Raw genomic sequence first — 25,314 nt, 5'->3', positions numbered from 1 at the left:
TTACGTCACTGCTATTATTTATTATTACTGTACTGTTTAAACGCCGTTTTGAGTAACACACAACCCTTAGCATCACCATAGTCACAAAAAGAGAAAAGATGAGATGTTAAAAAATAATATTCACCCGCAGAGCTGGTTTGGACTAGTTTACGGTACTGTTGCTGGGCGGGTTAGGAGAGCTCGGTAGTTACCATAGCATTTGAACGTAGCACAAGTCCGTGGCGGAGCACAAGCAGTAAAGCGGCACTGAGCTGACAGCATCGCCGCTCTCCTCCTTCTGGATACAAAGGTGCGGAAACGTTGTTATTTTCGCTACATTACAAACACTGTGTATATCATGGACTGACACTCACCAGCAATGCTCTTATATTTGGTTAGTTTGTGACGCGCATTGCTAAAGTTAGCTAGCATGGCGTTAGCATTGTGGTTGTTCATGCTATCCGTCCCGGATGTGTTTCTTTTGCGTGTACGTTAGCATCGGCGAGCTAACGTTAGCTTGCCGGTTAGCACAAAACCATACCTCGCTTGTGATGCTAACTTTTTAGAGTTAAATCTTGTAACGCGCAGCTTTTATTTAGATCGAGACGTATATTCACGTGTTTCTCTAATTTTATTGTTATTGTTTGGCTATTTGACAGCTCCGTCCCAGCGGGGTTATCATTATGGATACGCCGGGGAGGATAGCAACTACACCGGATGCTTTGGACTTCACGGTGGAAAACGTAGAAAAGGTAAGAATATTTCAAGCTGTCAACAGTCAAAAGGCATTTAACACGGTGTATTTGATGGTATTTTATCATTGTGCAATTGGTGGTAAACTTTAACAATCCAGTGCCAATGCAACATCACTCAATCTGATGTGATATTTAATGGTTGAAGTGCTGTGGACCTAATATTTTTGCTTCTGTCAAATGGATAAATACATGAACTAGACAATGAGTGATGCATTACAACTCATTACTACAGTAAACCACAACAGCAATAAATATAATCTTGGACTAATAGTGATTTTAAGCTGTGCAGGTATCCCTGAATCCACCCATCCATTTTTTATGCCACTTATTCTCAATAGGGTCACGGGTGAGCTGGAGCCTATATCACAGCTCACTTTTGGGGGCGAGAGGCAGGGTACATGCCAGACTGGTCGCCAGTAAAATAGCACTAGCAACCATTGGCACTAACATTCACCCTCATGGATAATTTAGGCTTTCCGATCGGCAAAGCTCACCCCACACAGAGATGTTCCAAGGGAGATTCAAACTCAGATCTCAGACTATGAGGCAGGCATGTTAACCACTAGGCCACTAGCACTGGCGGAGATGCGCCGTGGCCACCATTGGCCACTCTCCGGCCACCCTCTAGACTTTTCAGGTATCAACTTATTGCCACTCCTATGTAAGTAATGGTCTTACCTTAGCCATCCCAATGAAAAATTCCTGGCTCCATCACTGGCCACAAGGTCTGTTATTATGATTTATAGTTGTATAGATCTAATATTTTGTTATCCATTTAAATAAGGCAACTACATGATTAGTAACTCAGGGCGATGCATTACATCGGTTTGTGCAGGGTGGAGCCCACCACTTTGTACCTGCATTTCTTGTCAGTACAAAACATTGATTTCCGTTGTTTTGTCTTGTATTGACCTGTGTGTTTGTGTATAGTGTTGTGCGAGGTTGCTGATGAATGTCCCTGCTGGGTGGCCACAGACGCCACAGTGAAGGCAGGCATGGAAGGATGGGTGGGGGAGGCAATGAGGAGACTGGGGAAAGAGGAAGGTGTGTGTGTGTCTGTGCTTGTGGAAGAGCTAATGTGATGAGATGTGTTAGGAGTGGGGGTGAGGAAAAGGGAGGGGTGCAGGGTCGAATTATGTGACCAGAGGGAGGTGGGGGGAAGGGCGAGATGGGGCGGATGGCGATGGCAAAGGGATGATTTGAGGCAGGTCTGAAGGAGAGGAACAACATGCCTGTGGGGAGATGTTGCTTTGATACTGCCGTGCTCTCTGGTGTAATAATAATAATAATAACAATAATTAATATATAATATATTAAGAGGCACAGTGACAGAGTGTGAGCATCATTTCTGCTTCTTTTACACTCCTTTGAACCACGGTACATTATGTACCTGTGAGGTTGTTATTGTTTAGCTAATTAATAATGCAAGTACCTGATATGCAGCTGTATTAACCATCAACTATGTACATCCGAGCTTCATAGTGAAGCATTGATTTGCTGCTCAGCGGTTTTACTTTCAGTGTCATACAAGCAAGTATGAGCCTTTGACTGCATTTGCTTGAAGGATTAAGACACTAGCAATTAACTTAATTATTTTGCTTAATATTTTTATTAGTGGGGTCGGAGAATCTCACTCTAAATGTTCTGAACTCCTGTTTCAATGCAAGTGTTGCAGTAGCCGACATCACAATCCCTGTCTTAAAGGAAATCTGCTGATTTTTGGGAATTTTGCATCCTCCACAATTCTTATTAGACATGAACACAGATGTTTTTCCATTTTCTGTGTGTTCTAAAGATAGATCTAAAGGTATCAAAACAGCAAAAAAGACAGCCATGAATTCACGTAATGTGAGATGGTTATTCCACCTATAAAGCCTTCTAAAAAAACATCCAAAAAGTACCAACAACGCCCCATTTACATATGCATATTAACCAAGCTACAGCAACATTGTTGTTATTATTAACATTATTACACCAATGGAACTATGTTCTTGACGTTTTGACGCCTTTCTAAATCATACTGGCCCACAACTAGCTCTCTAGAGACCAGCTTCACCACACATTTGCCCGCAACACCTCAGCGCCACACTCACAATGCCTCCGAGCACAACCAAAAGGTAAAGCTACATATTGGAGCTGATGATGTGTTTTTGAGTTTGGAAATGTTAATGCTCAGTGTGGGCGTTCCTTTCTATGCTGCTATGTGCCCAGGAAGGAAATTCCGCTAATACTTAAAAAAAAATACTGTATCACATGGTATCATGAATGTACTTGTTATTACATGCTCACAGCATGTATATAAAATTTTGTTGGTGGTGTTTTAATAGCAGTCTTGTAGGCAACATAGGTGTGTAATGACAGCTGTAATGAGCGGTCTGTTTTTATCTGCTTGTATATCTTTAGAACACACAACAAAGACAAAGATGTGTGTTTGTGTCTCTCATAAGAATTGTGGATGGGCAAATTTCCCCCAAAATCTCCAGTATGTTGGTGGATTGGTGATTGTTGTGTGTATGACGGTGGAGATGATGGTTCCCGGTTCAGGCTTTAAGTAGAAACGCCTTTTGTTCCATCTCTGGCTCATCAAACAAAGTTCTTCATTGTCAAGTTGAGTGTGTTTATACAGCATCTCACCAATGTGAGCACAACCCTCACAGTTCAGCAACCATTTTATTGTCTCATGGGACAATAATATAGAAATAAAGCTTGGATATAATATAGAGTAGCCGGTGTACAGCTTTTGTTGTAGTATAGATTTACTATCCACTGAGAATGAGTCAACAGATATTGAAAGAAATGATTGAATATCAGTCGATAATTAATAGCACAATTATCAACCAGCAAAGTTTGTTATTGTGACAGGCCCAGTTGCCAGCTATTTACACAATAATGGCTGCATGTTGACTCCTCTTCAGTATGTAGATGGGAAATCTATACTGTTATACGAGTGGTACCCTTACTACTCTAAAGTAAATGTATGTTTCATTTCCCTAGTATTGGCCCTTGAGAAGATACCCATGCCTGTTGGACACTTGTGTGGTTGTTCATACGCTGAGATATGATTGTTCTTGTCCTTAAATTGCCAGTTGGTGTCAAGCAAACACCCACTCTACATGTTTGTTTTTGTTCTCTTGTTATTCCTCATTCCTCTGCAAACATTTCATTCTCATGTTAGCAACTACAGTAATATGTGAAGGAGTTTTGGCTGCCACTCGCAACATCTTCAGAACTAAATGTTCAGATGCCGCATGTTGTCTTGATATAGTTTTGTATTCCAGAATGCAATAAACATTATGATACTCCCAGCATCTCTCACACATTGTTTCAGATACAGTTGTAATTTCCAGCTTGTCTCTGATTTAGTGGTTTCTTCCTGTGTGTTAGCTCAACCTCAACATAGTACAGTATAGATCAGCTCGGGCAAATCCATCCAATTCTGACTTGCATCACTCTTCTCCTCCTCCTCCTCCTCCGGGAGGATGACGACCTCTCAGCAGGGTCTGCCAACAGAGCGTGCTTAGGTTGAAACCAGGTGGTGCAGGCAGGTTACCACCATCTACAGCAAAAAAAAAAAAACCCTGTGCCGTTTCTTCCTTTTGTTGTTTTCAAACCAGTTAATTGACGACAACTGAGTGCATACCATGACTCACAGAAGAAGACAACCAGTGGTTCGCCGTGAGACGACAAAAGTGGCAAAATGCAGAAAAAACAGTTTTGTATCCTGTGCTTTGATTATTAAAAACTGGGAAGCATAGACAGGAGGGGTGCAGTTTGGGTCGGGAGCGCAATCACACCATGAACTGCACTAATGAGCCGCCGCCGCCGCCGCTGCTTTCAGCACTAACAACACAATTAGCAAAAAGATGGAAGTAGGGCTGAGCTGACTTGCAAAAAACATCTTAATGCACATGCTTGCAATAATGATTGCTGGAGCTCTTGCAAAGGGCTCATTTAGTTGTTGTTCATCTCCATCTGCCTATATCTTTATATATAGTACATCAGTAGGTAGTATTGTCGGAACCCTAGCAGAGGTGGGATGCTGCCTGTGTGTAAGAAGTTCAACAGTGAGCACTCGTCCAACCATGTTGTCTTTAAAGCAGTTGACACAACATAAATGCTATACTGTAATTATAGTATATTTACACGTTAATTGGAGAAAGCTGTTATTTCTCAAATTTGAACCCATTATACAATCCTGATCAAAACTTCAAGACCAGTTGAAAAAATGCAAGAATTTACATCTTGCACGGTTGGATCTTAGGGAGCTTTCTAAGTAATGCTTCAAAATGCAAAAAGAGGTTGGAGTGAGAGTAGAAAGTTTTTGTGTAATTTGAGTAAACAATTTACAATGGAGCTTTAGGTTGTTGAGGGGCATCAACGGCAGCTGGCTATGTGGAGATGTTGCAGGGTGTGTCCCTCATGACTGAAGGCACTTGTCTGTGCAGCCTGCGCTCATCTGACTTTGTCAACAGCACAACGCTGCAGTTCACAATGCCTACCTGACAAAGGACTTCTTCCAGAGGAAAAAACTTACTCTTATGGACCATCCTGTGTGTTCCACTGATGTAAATCCACTGGAGGTCATTTGGGGATGGATGGAAAGGGAAGCACATTTTTTAACTTAAATAATGATCTGGAGTGCCTGAGAAAATGGAAAAGGAAACAACCGTTTTCTTAGACCACATGCTCATTTGTGAAAGGAGACCTATTATGCAAATGTTTCAGCAGCTACACACGATAACTCGCACACAAAGCTTTATTGTATAAATGTTGTAATAGTGGTTTGTAAAAGCTACAGTAGCTCAGCTATCATTAATACTGCTGATGTTTTGTTGTGTGTGTGTGTGTTCTGGGTTTTATGCTGCTGGTACCAACCCCGATCATCCATGAGATGATACCAATAATGATCACATACAGTAGGTGAAGTGTAAATGTTTTTAAATGAACTACTGGCAATATAGGGGTCACAAAGGTTTTTTTCTTTTCTTTTCTTTTACAAAATGAAAATGGCCAACAGCTACCCATTTTTGTAACATTTATTGTCATAGCTCATTTCATGCCAAACAAAGTGAGTATAGCTTGTTTTGCCAGGACAGGAAGAAAACACTCACACCAGTTCAAAATGAAGTTTTATATTACAGCTTCTCATGGGCACCATTATTGCACTGGTAAACTGTCAATGTTTTTATGTCATGGCTGGTTGATGTGTGTGGAGGATAAACAAGACTTTGTGCCAGTATTCCTTTGAAATGCCATCATTCATCTTTACTGTATTCTCTTGGCTCCCCCGCCGCTTGCCGCTTGTTCTCCCTACACTCACTTGTTTAATACAACACTCAGTGCTGTTTTTTAGGTCCGTGCTTTTGCTATTTATTTATTTTTTAGTTCTTTTATGTGTGCGCATGTGTGTAAGATGCTCCTTTTATCACGGTCACCAATGGTCAGGTTTTTCCAAAGGGAAACATTTGAGTAGATTGTATAATTAATTTGATTGAATTGTATTTTCCTGTCTTACCTTGCAGGCCCTTCACCAGTTGTACTATGATCCCAACATTGACAACAAGAATCTGGCCCAGAAGTGGCTCATGCAGGCCCAGGTCTCTCCTCAGGCTTGGCAATTCTGCTGGGCTCTGCTCAGCCCAGACAAGGTACATTGTAAACACACATAAAGATGCATATTGTCATGTTCTCTCCAGTAAAATGATTATCTTCTCATCGTAGGTGCCGGAGATCCAGTATTTTGGCGCAAGCGCACTTCACACCAAGATCTCCCGCTACTGGTCAGACATTCCCAGCGATCAGTATGAGTCTCTGAAGAGCCAGTTGTTCTCTCAGATCGCCTGCTTCTCCGCGGGCTCCAAAATGGTGCTCACGCGGCTGTGCGTGGCCCTGGCCTCGCTGGCGCTCAACACAATGCCCGAGGCCTGGCCTGGCGCCGTGGCCGAGATGGTGCGGGTGTTCCAGGAAGAGGGGGGAGGGGTGGACGGGCGAGCACGGTGCCTGGCACTGCTGGAGCTGCTCACCGTTCTTCCCGAGGAGTTCCAGACCAGTCGCTTGCCACAGTACCGAAAGGGGCTGGTGCGTTTTATAAACACGTTTCTACTGAATCTTTTTTCATTCTTTTTGATCCTAATCTACCGCCACTCTACTTTCTTCTTATCGTGCAATTTGTGGAGATATCGTAACTGCAGTTACTCATTTATTCTCCCATTAGGTCCGGGGCGCCCTGGGGCAGGAGTGGGGGTCGGTGTGTCCCCTACTGCAGCAACTTCTGCGAAGGACGGACAGCCCCGGAGCCGTGAAAGCTCGCGTGCTCCGCTGCCTGTCCTCCTGGGTGCTGCTGGACGTTCCCCTTAGTGAGAGCGAGGGCCTGGTGCAAGACTGCTTCAGCGCCCTGCCCGACCCCGAGCTCTTCGACACCGCCGTGGAGGCATTGGTTAACACCATTTCACAGCCTGACTCCCAAAGGTGTGTGCTGCGCATATGCGGGCCCGTGACGACAAGTCAAATAAGTCTTGGCGCATGATATGTGTTTGAACTCCAACAAACGGGGTGGGCACTGGTTGGGCATGTCAGCCAGGAGAGAAGAGAAGAGCATTTCTTGGGTGGCTGGCGTTGCTATGGTAACAGAGCCGAGGAGAGATGTCATCATGCCCGGTTGATTCAGACGCGGCATCCACTACCCCTCCCTAACTGGGCGGGGGTGATGGGACGAAAAGCTGCTGAGGAGGGCAGGAGAAGGTGTGAGGTGGGGGAAAGATGTCGTCATGGATCTGGATGCTGACCCATCATTCACAGCAGATTCATGTTGAAGTTAGAGGTGTGTTTAGTCCCACACCTTTTAAACAAAAGCTTGCGTCACACTTACATTACATTGTGAGCCACATTGTTTTTCATGTGGCTGCCAAATTACCTCCAAAACCAAACGTGCCCTAATGTCCTTTGTTTTTTTTAATAGCTCATTTTCCTTCCATCCGTTTCTGCCCCCCCCCCCCCCCCTCCCCCTTCCAGTATGGCACGCCATCCTCTCTGCCTCTGGTTCTCTCCCTCTGTTTAAATGCATTACAATCAACTCATTTGGGGGCATACTATTGGTCCAGTCGCATCCTGTTGCCAGGCAACCCATTTCCCCTGTCTCAGAGTGTTGAGGTAATTGCAGGGGGGGAATCAGACATGGGCGGGGTGGTGGAGAAAGCGACAGGGTGGGGCTGGCAGGATATAAAGGAGGTATCAGGAAGTGTACGACAGTACGATGGAAAGGAGTTATGAAGGAAGGTATTGGAAAATCCTCTATTTTCTTTACAAAAGCTGAGAGGACATGACCTGCATGTGCACAGCACTTGTTAAAAAATGAATGACTTTTCTAAGTGCATCTCAGACATACACACACTCACTCATGCACACAAAGTCACTCACTCAGAGTTAAGTGCAGTCAGACCGTGCACTGCTGCTCCTGAGACAGGTAGACGCTTATGAAATGGAGTTGATATGCTTTACATCTTAATAGGGTGGAGCTCTCTCTCAAGAAGGCTAATGGGGTGGAGAAGACTTCATAATGTCTCACCACAGATCTGCCTCTTTTGGAAATAAAAGAAATTGGATTAACAAAATCTTGCGTTTCCTGATAAGAACATACAGTGAAATGGAATAGAAGGATTATGGGTCTTCTGCCATTGTTGCCATTCTTGATTTTGTATATAATGTCAATGCAAAGCTCTGGCATACCTTCATATTTTGCCTCAAATGGATAGCACAGTCATAAAGAATTGATGTTAGCCAAAGATCCTCTATATGATCATTCTGCTAACAGAACACTCTTCTGTTATTAAGGATAAAAATGCTGCTCAAAGATTCTTTATATATGAGGGTTCTGGTGCAAAAATGTTTGTTGTCGTTTTTTTTTACGCTGTAGTTGTAATTAAAGATGTACATTTAGCAGCCTAGTCCCCAAAAATGTCACACAACTAGTCATTATTAAATATGAATCATCCTGCAACCACGCCCCCTATTGACATTCACAGAAGGAAGGAGCGCTGCCTTCAAGCCACAATACTCCCCCAGAGGACTCACTTAGACACACACTGTATGGTTCACGCTTTTTTGCTTTCCATCACATGTACAGTATATAGTCTGGGCTGTGACATTTGCACGCACGCACACACACACAAATGCTCTTGATCTTTAAATGCCATCTCAGCACATGATATCATAAAGGATGATATTGTGTTATGATGTGCCTTAATGTGTATTAGTGGACAGTCTGCATGTGTTTTAGTACATGGAGAGGAGTTTTAGAAGGTTGAGGCAGCAGGAAGACGAGTGACGGCTAACTGGCAGCATGATTGCTCCGAGTCGAAGGATCTTTGAATAGATTTTTCCGGTTGCTGGTGGAAGTGTGGGCTTTTAAGAGTGGGTGGGTTAGAACTGAGGCGGCATTCCCCTGTGGAGATAAACGGCTTCTTTTGAGGAGGCACTACAAATACACTATAGAGTACCGAGAAACTCATTCTTAATCAATTGTTTCATCATTTTAATAATCTAGTACATTTCAAGACAATTCAGTTCATGCCATGCTGGCAATATTGAATATTGAATATTGAACCCATTTTGGGGGGTTTTTTTGTGTTGTTGTTTAAATTTCTAACTGCAATGCAAATGGTTTCTGGACACACTTTGGACACCACTGGCTGACATCAGAATATCTGAGAAAGATGACGGTAAAAATAAAAATATGGGGTTGGAAGTTAACTTCGCTCGTGTGAGCTTTTGTTGAAATAATTTCAAGATGAACTATCAAGAGAGCAACCAAATGGACTCTGCAGAAGCCAAGTTATTCCATGTTATTGTGTCTCAGTATTGGTGTCTTTTCCTGTGTGGCGAATAGATACGTGAACACTTTGCTGAAGCTGGTTCCTCGAGTGCTGGCTCTTCAGGATCAGCTCAGAGAGGCCGTCCAGAACGGAGACATGGAGACGTGCCATGGGATCTGCCGTATTGCCGTCACCCTGGGAGAGAACCACTCCAGGTATCAAATTCTGTACAGGACGTATTGGTACTACTCTTGGGCTTGAACTGAAATAAAAGTCCCATTGCACTGTTGCAGCACTGCACATTTTTTCAGTTATACGTAGGTTATTTCCATGGCTCTGCTGCCCCTTACTCGTCTCTTTTGTAGGACTCTTCTGGAGCAGGTGGACCACTGGCAGAGCTTCCTGGCTCTAGTCAACATGATCATGTTTTGCACAGGCATCCCTGGCCACTATCCAGTCAATGAGACCACCAGCTCCCTCACACTCACCTTCTGGTATACACTACAAGTAAGGGAGTTTCATAATAACTATCTCTGATTTTAACATCATAATAAAAAGATTGTTTTGCAATACCTTTTCTCAGGATGAAATCATATCATTTGAGTCTGACAAGCAAGCGGTGTACCTCCAAGTCTACAGGCCAGTGTATTTCCAGCTGGTGGACGTCCTGCTCCACAAAGCACAGTTCCCCTCAGACCAAGAGTATGCGTCCTGGTCCTCGGATGAGAAAGAGCAGTTCCGCATCTACAGGTTGGCACTTCAAGGGCACATGTTCTTCTTGAAAAGACTCTCTAGGCTGCAACTAAAATAGACTTCTCGTCTCTCCTAAAGGGTGGATATCTCAGACACGCTAATGTACGTGTACGAGATGCTGGGTGCCGAGCTGCTGAGTAATCTGTATGACAAACTGGGACGGCTGTTGACTAACACAGAGCAGCCCGCATCGTGGCAGGTGGGTGGAACGTGTACGCACTGCAGGCTAAAGGGGACACGTTGCACAGATGACGGCTCTCAATGTGTCATGGTAGATTTGATAAACAAGTACTCTGTAAGGTCATTTTCACACTGCATTGATTGTGACAAATCCAACACACTCCAATCATATCAAACCTACGTAGGATTACAATTACATTCACTATGATGATATATTCTTCATCAACTTACAATGAGTTCCCACAACTGTGTGTTTGAAATGTGTTAACCAAAATCTACCCCAGATAAAAATGTAGATGGTTTCAAAAGTATTTTTAGTAGGCCCTACTGGGAAGACCCCATTTCACGTGTCTGTAGCTTTAAACTTTAAAGGGGACCTATTGTGCTTTTTCCACTTTTCTGACCCATAAATGTAGTTACAATGTTGTATTCTCGTGTTAAAGGATGCCAAAGTTTCAAATAATGAGGTTTGTGCATTTGGAAGTGAGTCCTGAGAGAAGTTTGGGATGGCTTAAAAACGCTAGGTTTGAAAAAGCGTGGTATAACCCCCCTTTGTGACGTCACAGAGGAGCGGGCTTCCTTATATGGGCGTGGCTGTAAGACAGATAATCTCCCTGCCCTCCCCCAAGCTCTGCTACCCTGTTTACGAAACACACTCAGGCAGAAGTTAGTGTGTTTGGTGATCCAGCAAGAGAAAAATATTTTCATATGTCAACAGCATTTCACTGGACTGTTTTTGTGAATATGAACATGAAATATGCGCCAGAAGCAGCACGCTCTTGCCGGGAAAGGTGCATTAATACATTTTTGTTATACACGCTGTGCGACCACGCTGCGCCCTAATGTCCGGCTTCGATCCCTGGGTCAGGTGACGTTGCCACACGTCTGGCTTTTCCTGAGCTCCACCGCACCAGCGTTGCTACGTTACCACGTTCATACAAATGTCTCCAGCCAGTAGATCATGAGCTGAAGAAGTTATATGACACCCCCATAAGCAGTGAAGTTCGTCAACAGCGACTCACTCCCCACTTGTCCTGAGCCGAGTTCTGGTCACATTTCGGTGCTGAGGAAAGTAGTTCCAGCTAGTTGCTGTGGACAATAAAGTAAAGCGTTTGGCTTCTCAAAACAATCTGCGTTCAAAAGCATAATACATTTGCATCACAAAAATGCATACTACAAAAAATCTGACGTCACAAATCGCTTGGCGTTATTTTCTCTGCCGTTGTATCACTTTGCACTCACAGAAGTGCTATTGTGCACTTTATCCACTTTTGATATGCACTGTATGCACTTTCATATGCACTGTAGGTCTGCACTAGATGTCATATCACATAAAACAATGTAACATGAAGGAGTGGGACAGGAGGACACAAACATCAGCAACATGAGCATAGCTACAGCAGTATAACAAAGTTTGGGCACTTCTTCTTTCTCTTTCGGCTTTTCCCTTCAGGGTCGCCTCCAGACATCATTATTGTGGAGATTTTTTTAATACATACTTACAGTAGTGTAAGACTTGTTGTAAAAATGGCCTCTTACTAGCCTGGTATAGCCATAGCCATGACAGTGTATAGGTGGGGCATACACCGGATCAGTGAGGGAGGATTGGCAGCTCCCTCACAAGTAGCTTTCCTCAGTAAAGAGATTGTTGTATACACAGGGCAGGATCATCTATTAAGGGCAAGTCAAAGGCGGAGCTGTTAAATACACATTTGACGGAATCCTTCTGTTCTTCCAGCACACAGAAGCGTTGCTGTATGGGTTCCAGTCCATAGCAGAGACGATAGACGTCAATTACTCTGATGTCATTCCGGGCCTCATAGGCATCATCCCCAGAATCAACATCAACAACGTTCAGTTAGCAGACACCGTGATGTTCACTATAGGTGAGACAATTTCATTGTACCACCATTGTGTTTTGCGACAGAAAACAAAACACGCACTCACTACTGCAATTCCTCCCACCAGGTGCTCTGGCTGAATGGTTGGCGGACCACCCGGTGATGCTCAGCAGCGTTCTGCCCCTTGTGCTGCAAGCTCTCGGCAACCCAGACCTTTCTATTTCCTCTGTGTCAACGCTGAAAAAGATCTGCAGGGAATGCAAATGTGACCTTCCACCTTACGCCACCAACATAGTCGCTGTGTCTCAGGTAGATGTGGCTAGATGTGTACTGTGCTTCATAGAGAAAGTTCATTGTGCTTTCTGGTCATACTAATTATTTTTTATATATGTATATATATTACAGGAGGTTCTCATAAAGCAGATCCACAAGGTCAGTTGATGTCTTTCCTTCTTTTTAATGTTTCTGCAAAACCTATTTTAAAATTATCGTTTGGTCGTACCCTGTTCATCTGGTCAGTATTTCAATGTTTTCTCTTTTAAATGTCGCCCTATTCCTCCTTCATAGTGTTTCAATGATAAAGGTGCTTCACACATTAAAACCTAGTAAAACCTAATTAACCACTAGAGACACTTAAAAAGTAACAAAACGCTCTGATTACTTCATCTAACCTCTGGCATCTACGTATTCTTCTTCTCTTTCCTGCTTCTTCTTATGGAATATGTGTTGCAAATAAGCCCAGGGAAAAGCAAACTACACTTATTAGGTTGAACATCCCAATGCCATTCTGGTTGTGTACCATTTAAAAAAATAATAATAATAATAAAAAAAAGAGGGTATGGTTTTGTCCATATACAACAGATGTTTATTTACTAGATGTAACCTTTGTGATTGTCTCCTGCAATAGACGAGTCAGTGCATGTGGCTGATGCAGGCACTTGGCTTCCTGCTTTCTGCGCTGCCTGTGGAGGACATCCTGAGGAATCTTCACTCCCTCATCACCCCTTACATCCAGCAACTGGAGAAATTAGCAGAGGAGACGGTGCGTGTAGAAACACACAAACACATGCACACATTAATGCCAGAGCAAGCACATTTAGATCTGTGTGATGTCACTGCAGTGGAACATTGTCTTCACGGGGGCCAGATTGCATTTGACCTTGCGCTATGGGCTAGTGACTCAAAAGGACACACGTTGCATCAAAATGTGTTCAGTAAATAAAAGAAAAAGTGCCAATACACTCAAACTTATCCACTATGTGCAGCCATGCAAAAAGCCATTTCGTTGCTATGTTTAATATAAGGTCTGACACAGCCTGTATTTGCAGACCTGTGTGGCACAATTTAAATGTACACTTTCTCTTTGTAGTTGCTTCAGGGTGATGCAAGATGTCAGCCAAGATGAAGCTTTCCCTTCATCAGTGTGTGTCTTGTGTTCCCAGCCTACACACACACACACACACACACACATGCGGACGCGCACTGCCTCATCTATCCAATGCCTTCCAGCCTCCCTCGTTGTTTTCTTGTCTTACATTTGCTTTATCAGCATTACATCAGATGATGAAGTGTGATCAAATGCTTCTATAGCTGGACAAATGGGCTCCTCGTGGTGCAGACCTTCAACCTACCTTGTTGTGTTGATTTTAATTGGAATTTTATATAGCATCATTGTAGACATCCATAGACCCATTATTGTGGTAATGGTAAGCTACCTTGTGGTAGACTGATAGCCATAGCCGCCAGTTTGCGCCAACAGCCTTTTCAACCACCACCACAGATTCATTCCCATTTATACACCAGTGTGGGCAGTATGTTGCGGTCAGCAAACGGACCAAGCACAATAATGGACTGGAGTCTGTTGGGATTTGGGGGATTGGTTATGTTTATGTCACCATGGAAACAGCATTGATTAAACACTGCATTTGGAACCCATATTACCTGGATGGAGCATGGCTCAATGTATGTATGGATGTACTTTATTTATACAAGCTTAAAAGGCTTAATGGTCATGAGTAGATCGGTTTACAGTGTTCACTACTTGATTGCTGCTGTGCTGACATTTGGTCGATTTAGTACATTCATGAAGGTAAAACCAGTGGGGAAGCGAAAGTAATCAAATTCGCAGTGACTGTCACAAAGCAAAGGTAATTTCTAAGAGGTTGAGGTCTACTGTTGATTTATTCAAGTGGTCGGCACACACTACAAGTAATTGGTGATCGCCATCTACTCTTGTGAAGGCCACGATATATGTCATCATTTCTAATGCGATTTTGTTTGTCTCTTTTTGTTGTAATTTCAGCCTAATCCATCCAATAAGTTAGCTATCATCCACATCTTGGGGCTCCTTTCCAACTTGTTCACCACACTGGACATCAGCAAGCAGGATGATCAATCAGCAGATGGCCTAGCTGTTCCTGTCAAAACAGCCCCTCCTCCACCTGGACCCAACCCAGTCAGTAGCCACCATAATTAGGATTATGAATAATAGTAATTTGAATGCTAGACTCATAGCGCTCATAGTGCTGATAGGCATGTGTAAAGCTGCTGGAGTCCTTCCGTTCATTTCTCTCTCTTTCCCCAAGGTTGTGGTGGTTTTGCAGCAAGTGTTTGCCCTCATACAGAATGTCCTCAGCAAGTGGCTGAATGACTCACAGGTCGTCGAGGTGCGCCATTAAAGGCCATATCCTATCAGGCCGCTGCTTTTTCATTCTCCACCAGATATTCTTCCATGATATTGGGAGAGACAAGATCAGTTAAATTGATTTCACGTTGGTCCTCTCAGGCTGTGTGTGCCATCTTCGAGAAGTCAGTGAAGACACTGCTGCACGATTTCGCGCCCATGGTTTCTCAGCTCAGCGAGATGCTTGGACAGATGTATAGTACGATTCCTCAAGCCTCCGCCCTCGACCTCACAAGACAGGTGCAGACAAACACAAGTGCAGTATTATATTTAGAAAATGATGCTCTCGGTATGCTCAATTGAGGGTATTTATTTGGTAAGAAATGCCAAAATAACCGTAAACGCAGTAGTGTGTCATCTAAATATACTGCATTTCTACAGTCAGGGCGTTATTTTTATTCGTCACATTGTTAATGTAATTCTTTGTTGTGGACAGAAGAAAATATGTTGAACTCGAGGCAGAAAAATGGGTTGTCATGGCAACTGTGTCTTAATCGCATGTAGTTGTGTGAAATGAAGTCATTAAATCCAAAGTTGAAAGTCAAATACAGTATTTCTCATATGGTCTCATGTTCTTGGTCTCTGTCTCTATGCGTTTCAGATGGTGCATATTTTTGCTAGCCAGACGGACCACTTCCCACCCATCAAGTCTCTGTTTGAGCTCGTTACCTCGGTAACGTTGTCCATCTTCCAGCAAGGTAGGGAGGGGCGGGGTAATACTGAGTGGGATTGTAATACTGCAAAATACACCTCACTTCTATGACTGTATTGCATTTCATCTCACATGCTCCAAAAATAGCACACTTGCCTAAAGCTCAGTGAAACATTTGTTGCACATTACATCCTGCATATTTAATGTCATTGGATTTATGGAGACCTATTTCTTACTGTGACTCCACAGTGACAGATATGTTAATATATTTGTTTGCTTGGAAATTGCAAAACGTTTCAGTGAGTTCACTGCACTCTGCCCTCAGTGTTGACCGTCAAATGTTTTGCCGTCATTAAGGGTAGTCTCAATTTACTTGTTTATGTTTTGTTTTTTTGTTTTGCAATAGATGCAACATTTGTTTTATTCTACCTAGTCTGTGTAGACGTGATGAAATCCACATTCACTAGCTACATCTGCACAATATCAAAGGAGTGAATATAAAAAGGTAATGCTCACTTTTTTAATTGAGTTGACCGGGGTCAAATTGGCGCCATCATCATGTCGCAATTCAGTGCTTCTGTCCTTATTTTCTGGGGTGGGGCATATTATAACGTATTCATATACATTATTGCTGACAGCTGTATCCTACTGAGCAGGCAGGACACGTGTAGTTTTTGTCACTACTTCCGTATTGCATTCAGAAGTTTCATTGACTGTGCTGTGTTGGGCGTCTGTATCATCACTGCTACACTTGTGAATAAGGGTGTCACAAGATCTCGCAAGATTAAAACATGACAAGATTTCTCATTCAGAAAATTACTCTCTCGTGGGTGCTAGGACTGGTCTGATAATCAATAAAATAATCACAATAAATTCAAATTACCTTGATTATTTTGCCAGCCTCAATATAATGCATGGGTATGAGTGTCCTTGTTTTCTGCCTCCAAACTGGAAGGAAGAGGATTCACTCTCAACACATTGCCGCATTTGTTCCGTAGAACAACGGCATGAATGGAATGAGCCTTGTTATCAGTCATACATTCACTTTATCTCGGTGGGTGGAGGCACGGCCGGTAGCATACACACAGAATGCAGAAGAGTTTCGCCTTGTGGGGAGCAATGCAAGGTAGTAACATAGTAATTAGTAACATAAAAAATAGTAGATTGTCATATTTTTATTGTACTTTTTTTACAAGTAATGTTAAAATTTTCTCTCGTGTGATTTTCAAAGACCCAACTCATGTATCTCGTGAACTGGCATCACACATTAAAGCCAAAGAAAAAGTCAAACACACTTGTTCAGTCAATCCTGTCGATCAGGGGTGCCCAAAGTGCGGCCACGCTGCTCTTTTGTTACTGGCATTTAGTGTACAGTATTCCCGGACTCTTGTTAGTGCTTTTTTTTTTCTACAGCATATGAACGCGTATTGTGCTCTGCTTCCTGATTGGTTAAGGGAAAACCCATGCACTGTGTCCCACGTATACGTAGACATATATGGGAAAATACGATGACAGGGCCAATATGTTTTAACAAAGATACAAAAACTCTACAGTAGAGCAGAAAGGTGCCAGGATGACAAAGAAGCAGGTCAGAGAAATGAAATACGCATGAGTCACTTAATCATTTATCATTTTTTGTTCAACCTCTAGGTTAATTGATTCAATTTGTTGAATTAGTCCTTCTCAGTGCCGGCCATTTTTGATATTTTGATGATTTTTACTGATTTTTCAAGATAAATTTGATGTTATTGGATACTCTTGCTTTACAAGTTCACCCATCCGGATTTTTCATGGAAGCTGTGGGATTTCACGCATGATAACTGTTTCGAGTCTAGATTTTCCAGAAATTGTCCGTAATAATTTAGAGTGTCCGAACAGCATCATTATATCTGTAAAGGCAGAACTTGTATCTTATTGTGCAGGTATACCTAATGTTGTGGCAAGTTCATGTGTTATTTCAGAATGAGTGGCATTTTTGAAGGTTTTTGATATGGCACCCACATGCCAAAAGGACATTGATGAGATGGAGTTGTTTTTATCAACAAGCTCTGTCTGTCCTGTTCGCTTCCCTTTACGTTGCCTCTTTTTTCCACCCCTCCCCTCCTCTTTGCCCTGCCTCCCTGCTTTTCAATCAGACAGTATGAGTCCAGGTTCCACCAGCTTATTCAGATGGCTGGCACGGAGCGTAGCAGGCTGCATGAATATGGCTGCAGCCAGGGATGTTGAAGGACTACTAGAGCAGAGCGCTTCATGGCAGCCCTCTGAATAAGCCCTGTATTCTCTCTAGCAGTGTGTGTGTGTGTGTGTGTGTGTGTGTGTGTGTGTGGATGAAGGGCTAGAAGGTGGGGGATTGGGGTGCAGGGAACTTGTTTGGAGTGTGGGAACAGCTAAAGCTGGGCGCTCACTACAGACATTTGTCCTTCCAACATCATTTCAATCAATGTCAGGAATCTTCCAATGGATTCTCTAGTTGACATTGTGTTTAATCATCCATCTTTTTGTTTTGCAATTGGTCTCATTGTTTAAAAAAAATAAGTCTTGTGGTCTGTGTCCAGCAGCATAAGGGAGGTAACGCTAATGAACCTTTCCTGACCTTTTGGATTTCATACTGAGGGTTCATCTTTGACGCAAAGGGGCCCGTCTCTGAATGTACCCCTGACACTGACCTCTTCCCCCTGAAACGGTCTCATTTGTGGTGGAGGGTTTTTGGGGGGTCGGGGGGAAGCAGGTAGGGCGGTTCATTCCGTGTCGGCGCCCCTTTCCTCCAAAGTGTGACAGTAACAGAGGTGCCTCCTGGGTTCCCACCCCAAACCCACTTTTCTTTCTTAGGTTTGTTCTGTTTCTCTCGTTACTTATTTCTTTGTTCTCGACCAAACAGACCCATGTCTCTGTCTTCTGCCTATTGTTTTTTGTTTTCTTTTTGTCCCTCCAAGAGTCTGCCAACGCTTCACACGACCCCCCTCCGAAATGCCACCCCCACCTCCTCACTTTGTTCCTTACTCACATGTGAATTATTTTTGAAATGAACTATTTTTGAGTTTTTTTATTTCCACATGACTGTTGAATCTGTTCCGTTGCTGTTTGTGTATTATTCTTATTCTCTTTTGATTTCTTAAGTTTCATCTTTATTATATTTTAGGACCCAGGGATCATCCTGATATTGTTGATTCATTTATGCAACTCCAAGCTCAGGTGTGTTTTTGGTTACTTATTTCACTCACTTTGGGTTTCTCTCTTTTCCTCTTTTCTCTCTTTCTCACCTCTCGCTGTCCTCTTTTCCTTCGCTGCCTCTTTCTTTCTCGTCTAACGGACCACAAAATGTCCCATCATGACAGGAGAGGCTTTGGAATGAATTGTGAGGGGAAACGCTCAGAATTCTAACAGTCACCTCGCCACATAAACACTAGAAATGGTGTAATAGTGGTGCATCAAACGGTATATCCTGCATTTATCCACAATTGCCTTTTACACAGAACCCAGTGAAGCAGGATACAGCAGTAATTCCAAGACCCCCAACAAATAAAACAAGCGCATCAGCGACTAATGACTGCGCCTATTTTTTAAACAATGGAATATGCCTCACACCCTTATTGAATGAATTCAAATTGTTTACTGTATAGTTGTACTCACCACAAATGAATAATAATGGAGAAGTGTTGGAATCAGAGTCACAGGCTTTCCTTTAGCCTGGTCATCAGGCTGCTGATGGAGGCTCCTGTGGTGCAGCCTCCATATTCCTTGCCACTGGGTCGTCCTGGCTAGCAGTCTGAGATAATGCAGATATTCTTCCAATGTACAGTCATTCCTTGTTTATCGTGGTTAATTGGTTCCAGACCCAACCACAATAAGCGCATTTTCACAAAGTGGGATTCAATATTACTAAACTGACTATTTTTTGTAGCTAGAGCATATGTAACCTGTTTATGACATTCTAAATACATGTTTTCACATTATTAGACCACAGCAGACATTAAATAATAAAACTTACAACTTACACACGGAACTTACACCATGGCATGTCAGCTCAGCTTTGCTGGCACAGTAGCCACTCTCCATGCGGTGTGAAAGCTAATGTTATCTAACATCATGTCTCCTAACATTACTGACACCCATTGACCAGAAGACTACATCAAAATGTTTTTGACTAATAGGCCATGGTCAACCACAAAACAGTGATCATTTATTAATAATTTCCTTGGAAAAACAGTAATATAGTGGAGAGACAACATACTGTAATCCACAATGCTTCCCTGTAGTGACTTCAAATTATGTACTGTATTAATCTGTGTTCACCTCACTGCAATTTTTGACCTTGCAAAATAATGATTAGGCGGGATGTCCCACATAATTCTTTTTATAATAAATATGTAAGAATCTGTAAGGTCGTGAATGCTGAATTCCGAATATGCAGGGATCTGCTGTAGAGACATAGTTGTTTACATTTGCACAAAGTGGAGGAACATGCCCAAATCAGCGGGACACACTTAGTGTTTGGTGTCTGTAAAAATGAACAAATGGACAAAAAAGTTAGTTAGTTAAACTTCATGCCCCAGTCTCGTCATTCCAGTATTTCCTTACACAGAGGCTCCTGATATGCCTCTGGTACTATCTCCAGTGGCACCAAAAATGCTGTGTTGCTACTCTTTTTAAATGGCATTCACAGTACAGGACACAATCTTTCCACCTATGTCAGAGGTCTGCACTCTACTGAGTGCTTTTCTATTATGTTGTCAGTGTGGACTTATTGTTGCTATATGATACTATGGAGCCTGGACAGAGATCCTTAATTGTAGGGACACATGTTGACGAGTCTGGCCACATCAAAAACAATTAAATGCATTTCATTCTTCTTTTTTTATTTGTCATCTTATTGTGATATTGTTCTGGACACAGATGCGCTCGCTAATGCTGCTGTTTCTGGTTCTATGGTTGTCATCATAACTCTCACTTTTGCCATAGCTGGTACTCTTCTGTGATAGCATCTTCATGAGCAAAGTACGAATGCGTCCTTGCTCTTTTAGATGCTCTCTCAGCTGACGTCTCGGGTTAATGTGGGATACTGTTGCTTTAAATTGTAAAATGCCATTATTGATGTTATGCATGACATGGTAACCTACTTTTATTTTTAAATTAAACCGTCCAGTAAAAAATGCACCCACATGTTTGATTTATTAGAGAAGCTGCCGTGCCATCATCACATCTTCATCATAACAGATCATGGTGGTTGTAAGGTGACTGCTTAGTCTCTGAGCTGAGAAGTCCTTCTGAAGTCATTCCAGCCCGCAGCCAATCAGAGCCCAAACGAATTAATATTCAACTAATATTAATCACTTCAGACAAATTGGCTGACATCTTGTCTGTTTTTATATATATATTTTTTGTCTTCATCTTTGGTTTTCTATCTTGGGATAGATCTGACCCGTCATTTCTCTTCCTCTCCCTGTTCCTCTCTCCTCTCCTCACCTTTCCTCTCCTCCATCTTGACTGAGTTTCTTATTATGAGATGAGTTGTATTTCTCTTTATCTGCACATGTTGATTACCTGCACACTTTTGTTGCATATTCAGTCCAGTCAACCAAAAACACAGAAACATAGTGTTTGAAATGGCAAAAGGCCAATACCACCATTGCCTTTAGTTTGAGTTAAGTTTCCAATGATTTCAGACTTTGATTTTGTTGCAATTTATTTGTCGTACCCGCTGAGTTCTGCACTGGAGGATCTCTCTTATGAGTTTGTATAGTCCAACGCCGTAGCCTGGTAGGCAGATCTGCTGCCCTCATGCCCCATGGTGCTGTCAGATCTGACTACCAGGCTGTAGTTTTAAAAGCAGTACTCTGAAGGAAACAACAAAGCCACATAACGCCTTTGTCTGCCTCTTAGGCCCTCAAACGGAAACCTGATTTGTACTTGTCTGAAAGTCTTGACGTGAAAGCGGTGTTCCACTGTGGTAAGTTTGCACCTGAAAAGCCACGTTTCCACCAAGCCATGCATTTCAGTTCAGCTGGCGTTTTTTTAACTGCTTAAATAGAGAGACAACATAGTAGAGCAACACATTGTATCCCGCCAAGGAATTGTGAGAATGCCACATGGTAAACAACAACAATGGAGGACATCCAGCGTTTCGTGTAGATGTCTACACGTGTACTGTTTTCTTCCACATATGCTGGTGCATCATAATAAATATGAATATCTTTTGAAGGTGCCATTTATTTCAGGATTTCAATTTAAAAAGGTAAATTTCACTACGCACAGTGAAATATTTCAGGTATGTATTTCTTAGCAATGCTGATTTTAGCTTGGAGCTAATAAATATCATAAATTCATTCATTTATTTTCTACCGCTTATCTTCACGGGGGTCGTGGGGGTGCTGGAGCCTATCCCAGCTGTCTTTGGGCGAGAGGCGGGGTACACCCTGGACGAGTCGCCAGCCAATCACAGGGCACATATAGACAAACAACCATTCACACTCACATTCATACCTATGGACAATTTGGAGTGGCTAATTAACCTAGCATGTTTTGGAATGTGGGAGGAAACCGGAGTTTTACCGAACTGAATTGTACGACTTGGTGGACAATGGCTACTATTCACACAAAAACATCTGAACATTAAATCAGGATTTAGGCCTTTGAGGTCAAATTATGGGCAACACCACTGTCGCAATATTGCTGCCCTTATGTCTATATTTCTTCCCCACCTGCAGGAGTCCTATCGCTGAAATTTCCGGAGGCTCCGACCGTAAAGTCGACGTGTCTGTTCTTTGTGAGTGCACACTTTGCAAGCGTGTACATGCATAGAAATGAATCATGTTGCTGATTGTGCGCCTGTGCTTCAGACTGAACTGCTGCCACACTGCTCAGATGTGCCTCCGGTTGCAAGGGTGGTGCAGGAGGAAGGCAAGCTGTTGATCCAGGCCCTGCTGGAGGTGAGTAACCTGACACACGCAAATCACAAGGTCCTTTCAGCTTCCCCTATATCAAATTCATGTCCCTTGTTTATGGTAACACATCCTCATGTTTTTGTTTTTTTTAATTTTTAAGGGTATTGGGGGTGGGGCTTCCCGGAGCTTGATGGACCAGTTTGCAGAGGTGCTTTTCAGTCTGAACAAGCACTGCTTCTCCCTGCTCACCGTGTGGCTGAAGGTGGCGCTGCAGCCGCCGGGCTTCCCGTCATCGCGGGTCACATCGGAACAGAAGGACAACTTCTCACAGCACATACTCAGGTAGCACCCAGGGTGCCCTTAACTGTTTCAAGGGCCCTGAAACGTTTTGTTACGGTCATGTTCCTCTGACACTGGTTCACTTCCAAGCTAACTACCGGATTGTGAAATCCTATTAACGCTAAATATCCATCCATTCATTTTGTATACCGCTTATCCTCACGAGGATCATGAGCATGCTGGGGGTACACCCTGGACTGGTCGCCAGCCAATCACAGGCCACATAGTAGAGACCAACAACCATTCACACTCACATTCATAACTTTGGACAATTTGGAGTCGCCAATTCACCTAACATGTTTTTGGAATGTTGGAGGAAACCGGAGTACCTGGAGAAAACCCACGCATACCCGGGAGAACATGCAAACTCCACACAGAAATGCCCAAGCATGGACTAGAACCTTAGTTAACGCTAAATAGTTACCAGAATTATAAGACATATTTCTGAGTGTTGGCACATTGCCGAAGGAAGATTTACCTTTTGTTAAAAATGAAATAATACAGTGTGACTCATGATATCTGGCACATATTTTGTTTTCCTCTGTCAAGCAGAGAACGAGTGAACAAGAGGAGGGTGAAGGACATTGTAAAGGAGTTCACACTGCTGTGCAGGGGCTTGCACGGTACAGAATACGCTGCCGAGTACTGACAAGTGGGCACATGGACCTTCATTGAAGCCGTGACCTCCAACCTCAGCACTCAAACAGCTGGATGCCACGACAACACGAACCCAAACAAGGAGATCACGATTGTAACAACTGCCCAACCACTGCAGGACAAGACAAGACAGAACAACACTTTCCAGTTGGGCTCCACCGAAGGATGAATGGCTCAACATGAACACTCTTGTGGCTTTAGGGAGGCTGCACCTGGACGCATGCTGCCTCACGTCTCTCTCTATCTGTGCCCGTTCTGCCTTCTCTATGTAGATCTTCCTGTGGCTCCTTGGTTGTTTGCTGGTGACTAGCATCCGTATGACATGATAGTGGTATCGTACGTAGCTACTAGATGTTCTTAATCAGGATGAAACATGCAATATATATAAATATATATATATATATATATATATACGTACGCGCATATAGAGGGACGGAGGTGCTGCTGCTACTAGAAAGAAAGCAGTGGGCGGCGAGAGAACTGTGCAAGAAAAACACTATCATAATATTTACTTGTGGATAACCTGCTTTTGCCAAATGATTCAAAGGTTTTGTGAATTTTGTTCCTCTTTTGTTGCATATGAGGAGCGTAGCTGCACTAAAGACAAAGTAAGCGGTCTGCAAGAATACATGGAAGTGAAGGGAATTCAGTGACGGTCACCAGTCACTGTAATTGTGCAAAAATATTCCAGTTGTGCATATTATTAGTCATGTTGCTGCATATGTGTGTGTTCATACCTGTGTGAATGGAACATTTGCGTGTGCACAGATGTATCTTTTGCCTGACTCATTCAGTGCACTTATATCGGACCTACCATACATACCAACATAATCTCCTCCTATCCTTTACTCAAAAGATGGTTCTTCAAGCCCGCCTCTCACATCTCAGCATCAGGCTGTCATGAACCAGATGTTTCATACTTCTCCTAAGTTGTCATCGGGATGTCTTTCACACAGAGATCCTGCCAAAAAGCAGCATCCGAGACACAGTACAGGATTGTGATAATACCCTCACACACAGGCAGCATCTGTCCTCTGTTTTTCCACCCTTTCCTGTGTTGCTGTTCTGTATAAACGGCACAGATGCAGAATATGGGGAACAAGGCCACCCAGCATTTTTCTGGCTTTTGTGGTAGTATCAGAGGCGAGAATCCTGACTGTATAGGGGACACCAAAAAGGCATACACTCAGGAGTCAATTCTCCCATACTTTTGAATTGAAGGTAATGGTTGCAATTTGCACACCTGATTACCTGAGTACAGGATGCTGCGTCACTGCCAAAGCGCGCAGTGAATGCACTCTTAACATGTGGCTGCGTAAAAGGCACAAGTGAATAAATGTCTGCTGTTTGGATGCTGTTGTACAGCATCACTGTGTGAAAAAGGCTTCCGTTACTGCCTCTAAAACCAGAAAATGTCCAGGGCGCCGTTCAAATGCCGGCTTTTAGAGGCAGTTTGAAATCATGACGTGACGATTGGTGCCGGGTGACATCCATGACTCTCAGCATCCAAATATACAATTTTATTTTGTCTTCTCTAATCCTGCTGTCTTATCCGAGGTGCCTGCAGAAATGTAGCATGTGTGTGTTAGTCGGGGGACATTTTGGGAACATTTTATCCTCTGAAATATTTGGACTAGACAAAAAAAATTTAACTGACAGACTCGATGCTTGTACTCAAGTTTGTTAAAAAGAGTGGGGGGGAGGTTTAAAATGTACATTGTTTTTTGTACCTTGGCTTTAATTTATTAAATATATCTTAAGACTGCAGTTTGTGATTGTCTTTA

At 42.9% G+C, this 25,314-nt stretch overlaps 1 protein-coding gene across 4 annotated transcripts; it reads left to right on the top strand.

The window, feature by feature from the left end:
• Window positions 1-69: 69 nt before the first annotated feature.
• On the top strand, window positions 70-25,290 carry ipo13b (importin 13b). Of its 4 annotated transcripts, none has more exons than XM_058073618.1 (23): window positions 70-289; window positions 639-731; window positions 6,257-6,382; window positions 6,456-6,812; window positions 6,949-7,202; window positions 9,619-9,759; window positions 9,910-10,051; window positions 10,128-10,294; window positions 10,376-10,496; window positions 12,216-12,363; window positions 12,446-12,627; window positions 12,724-12,750; window positions 13,226-13,360; window positions 14,621-14,773; window positions 14,904-14,984; window positions 15,104-15,241; window positions 15,603-15,699; window positions 18,793-18,845; window positions 21,534-21,600; window positions 22,358-22,416; window positions 22,490-22,579; window positions 22,695-22,876; window positions 23,423-25,290. In XM_058073618.1, exons 2-23 carry the CDS (start codon window positions 663-665, stop codon window positions 23,520-23,522), a joined length of 2,889 nt encoding a protein of 962 aa, XP_057929601.1. In that variant the 5' UTR covers window positions 70-289; window positions 639-662; the 3' UTR covers window positions 23,523-25,290. The 4 variants fall into 4 exon arrangements, 3 of the variants coding, with proteins under 3 accessions (XP_057929601.1, XP_057929600.1, XP_057929599.1); XM_058073617.1 differs by lacking the exon at window positions 70-289 and adding an exon at window positions 330-373 and having other exon boundaries at window positions 23,426-25,290; XM_058073616.1 differs by lacking the exon at window positions 70-289 and adding an exon at window positions 333-373.
• Window positions 25,291-25,314: the final 24 nt, after the last annotated feature.

Source organism: Doryrhamphus excisus, chromosome 5, assembly GCF_030265055.1.
Source record: "Doryrhamphus excisus isolate RoL2022-K1 chromosome 5, RoL_Dexc_1.0, whole genome shotgun sequence".
Taxonomy (NCBI): domain Eukaryota; kingdom Metazoa; phylum Chordata; class Actinopteri; order Syngnathiformes; family Syngnathidae; genus Doryrhamphus; species Doryrhamphus excisus.
The sequence above is the reverse complement of the archived record's forward strand: the minus strand, read 5'-3'. Positions and strand labels throughout refer to the sequence as shown.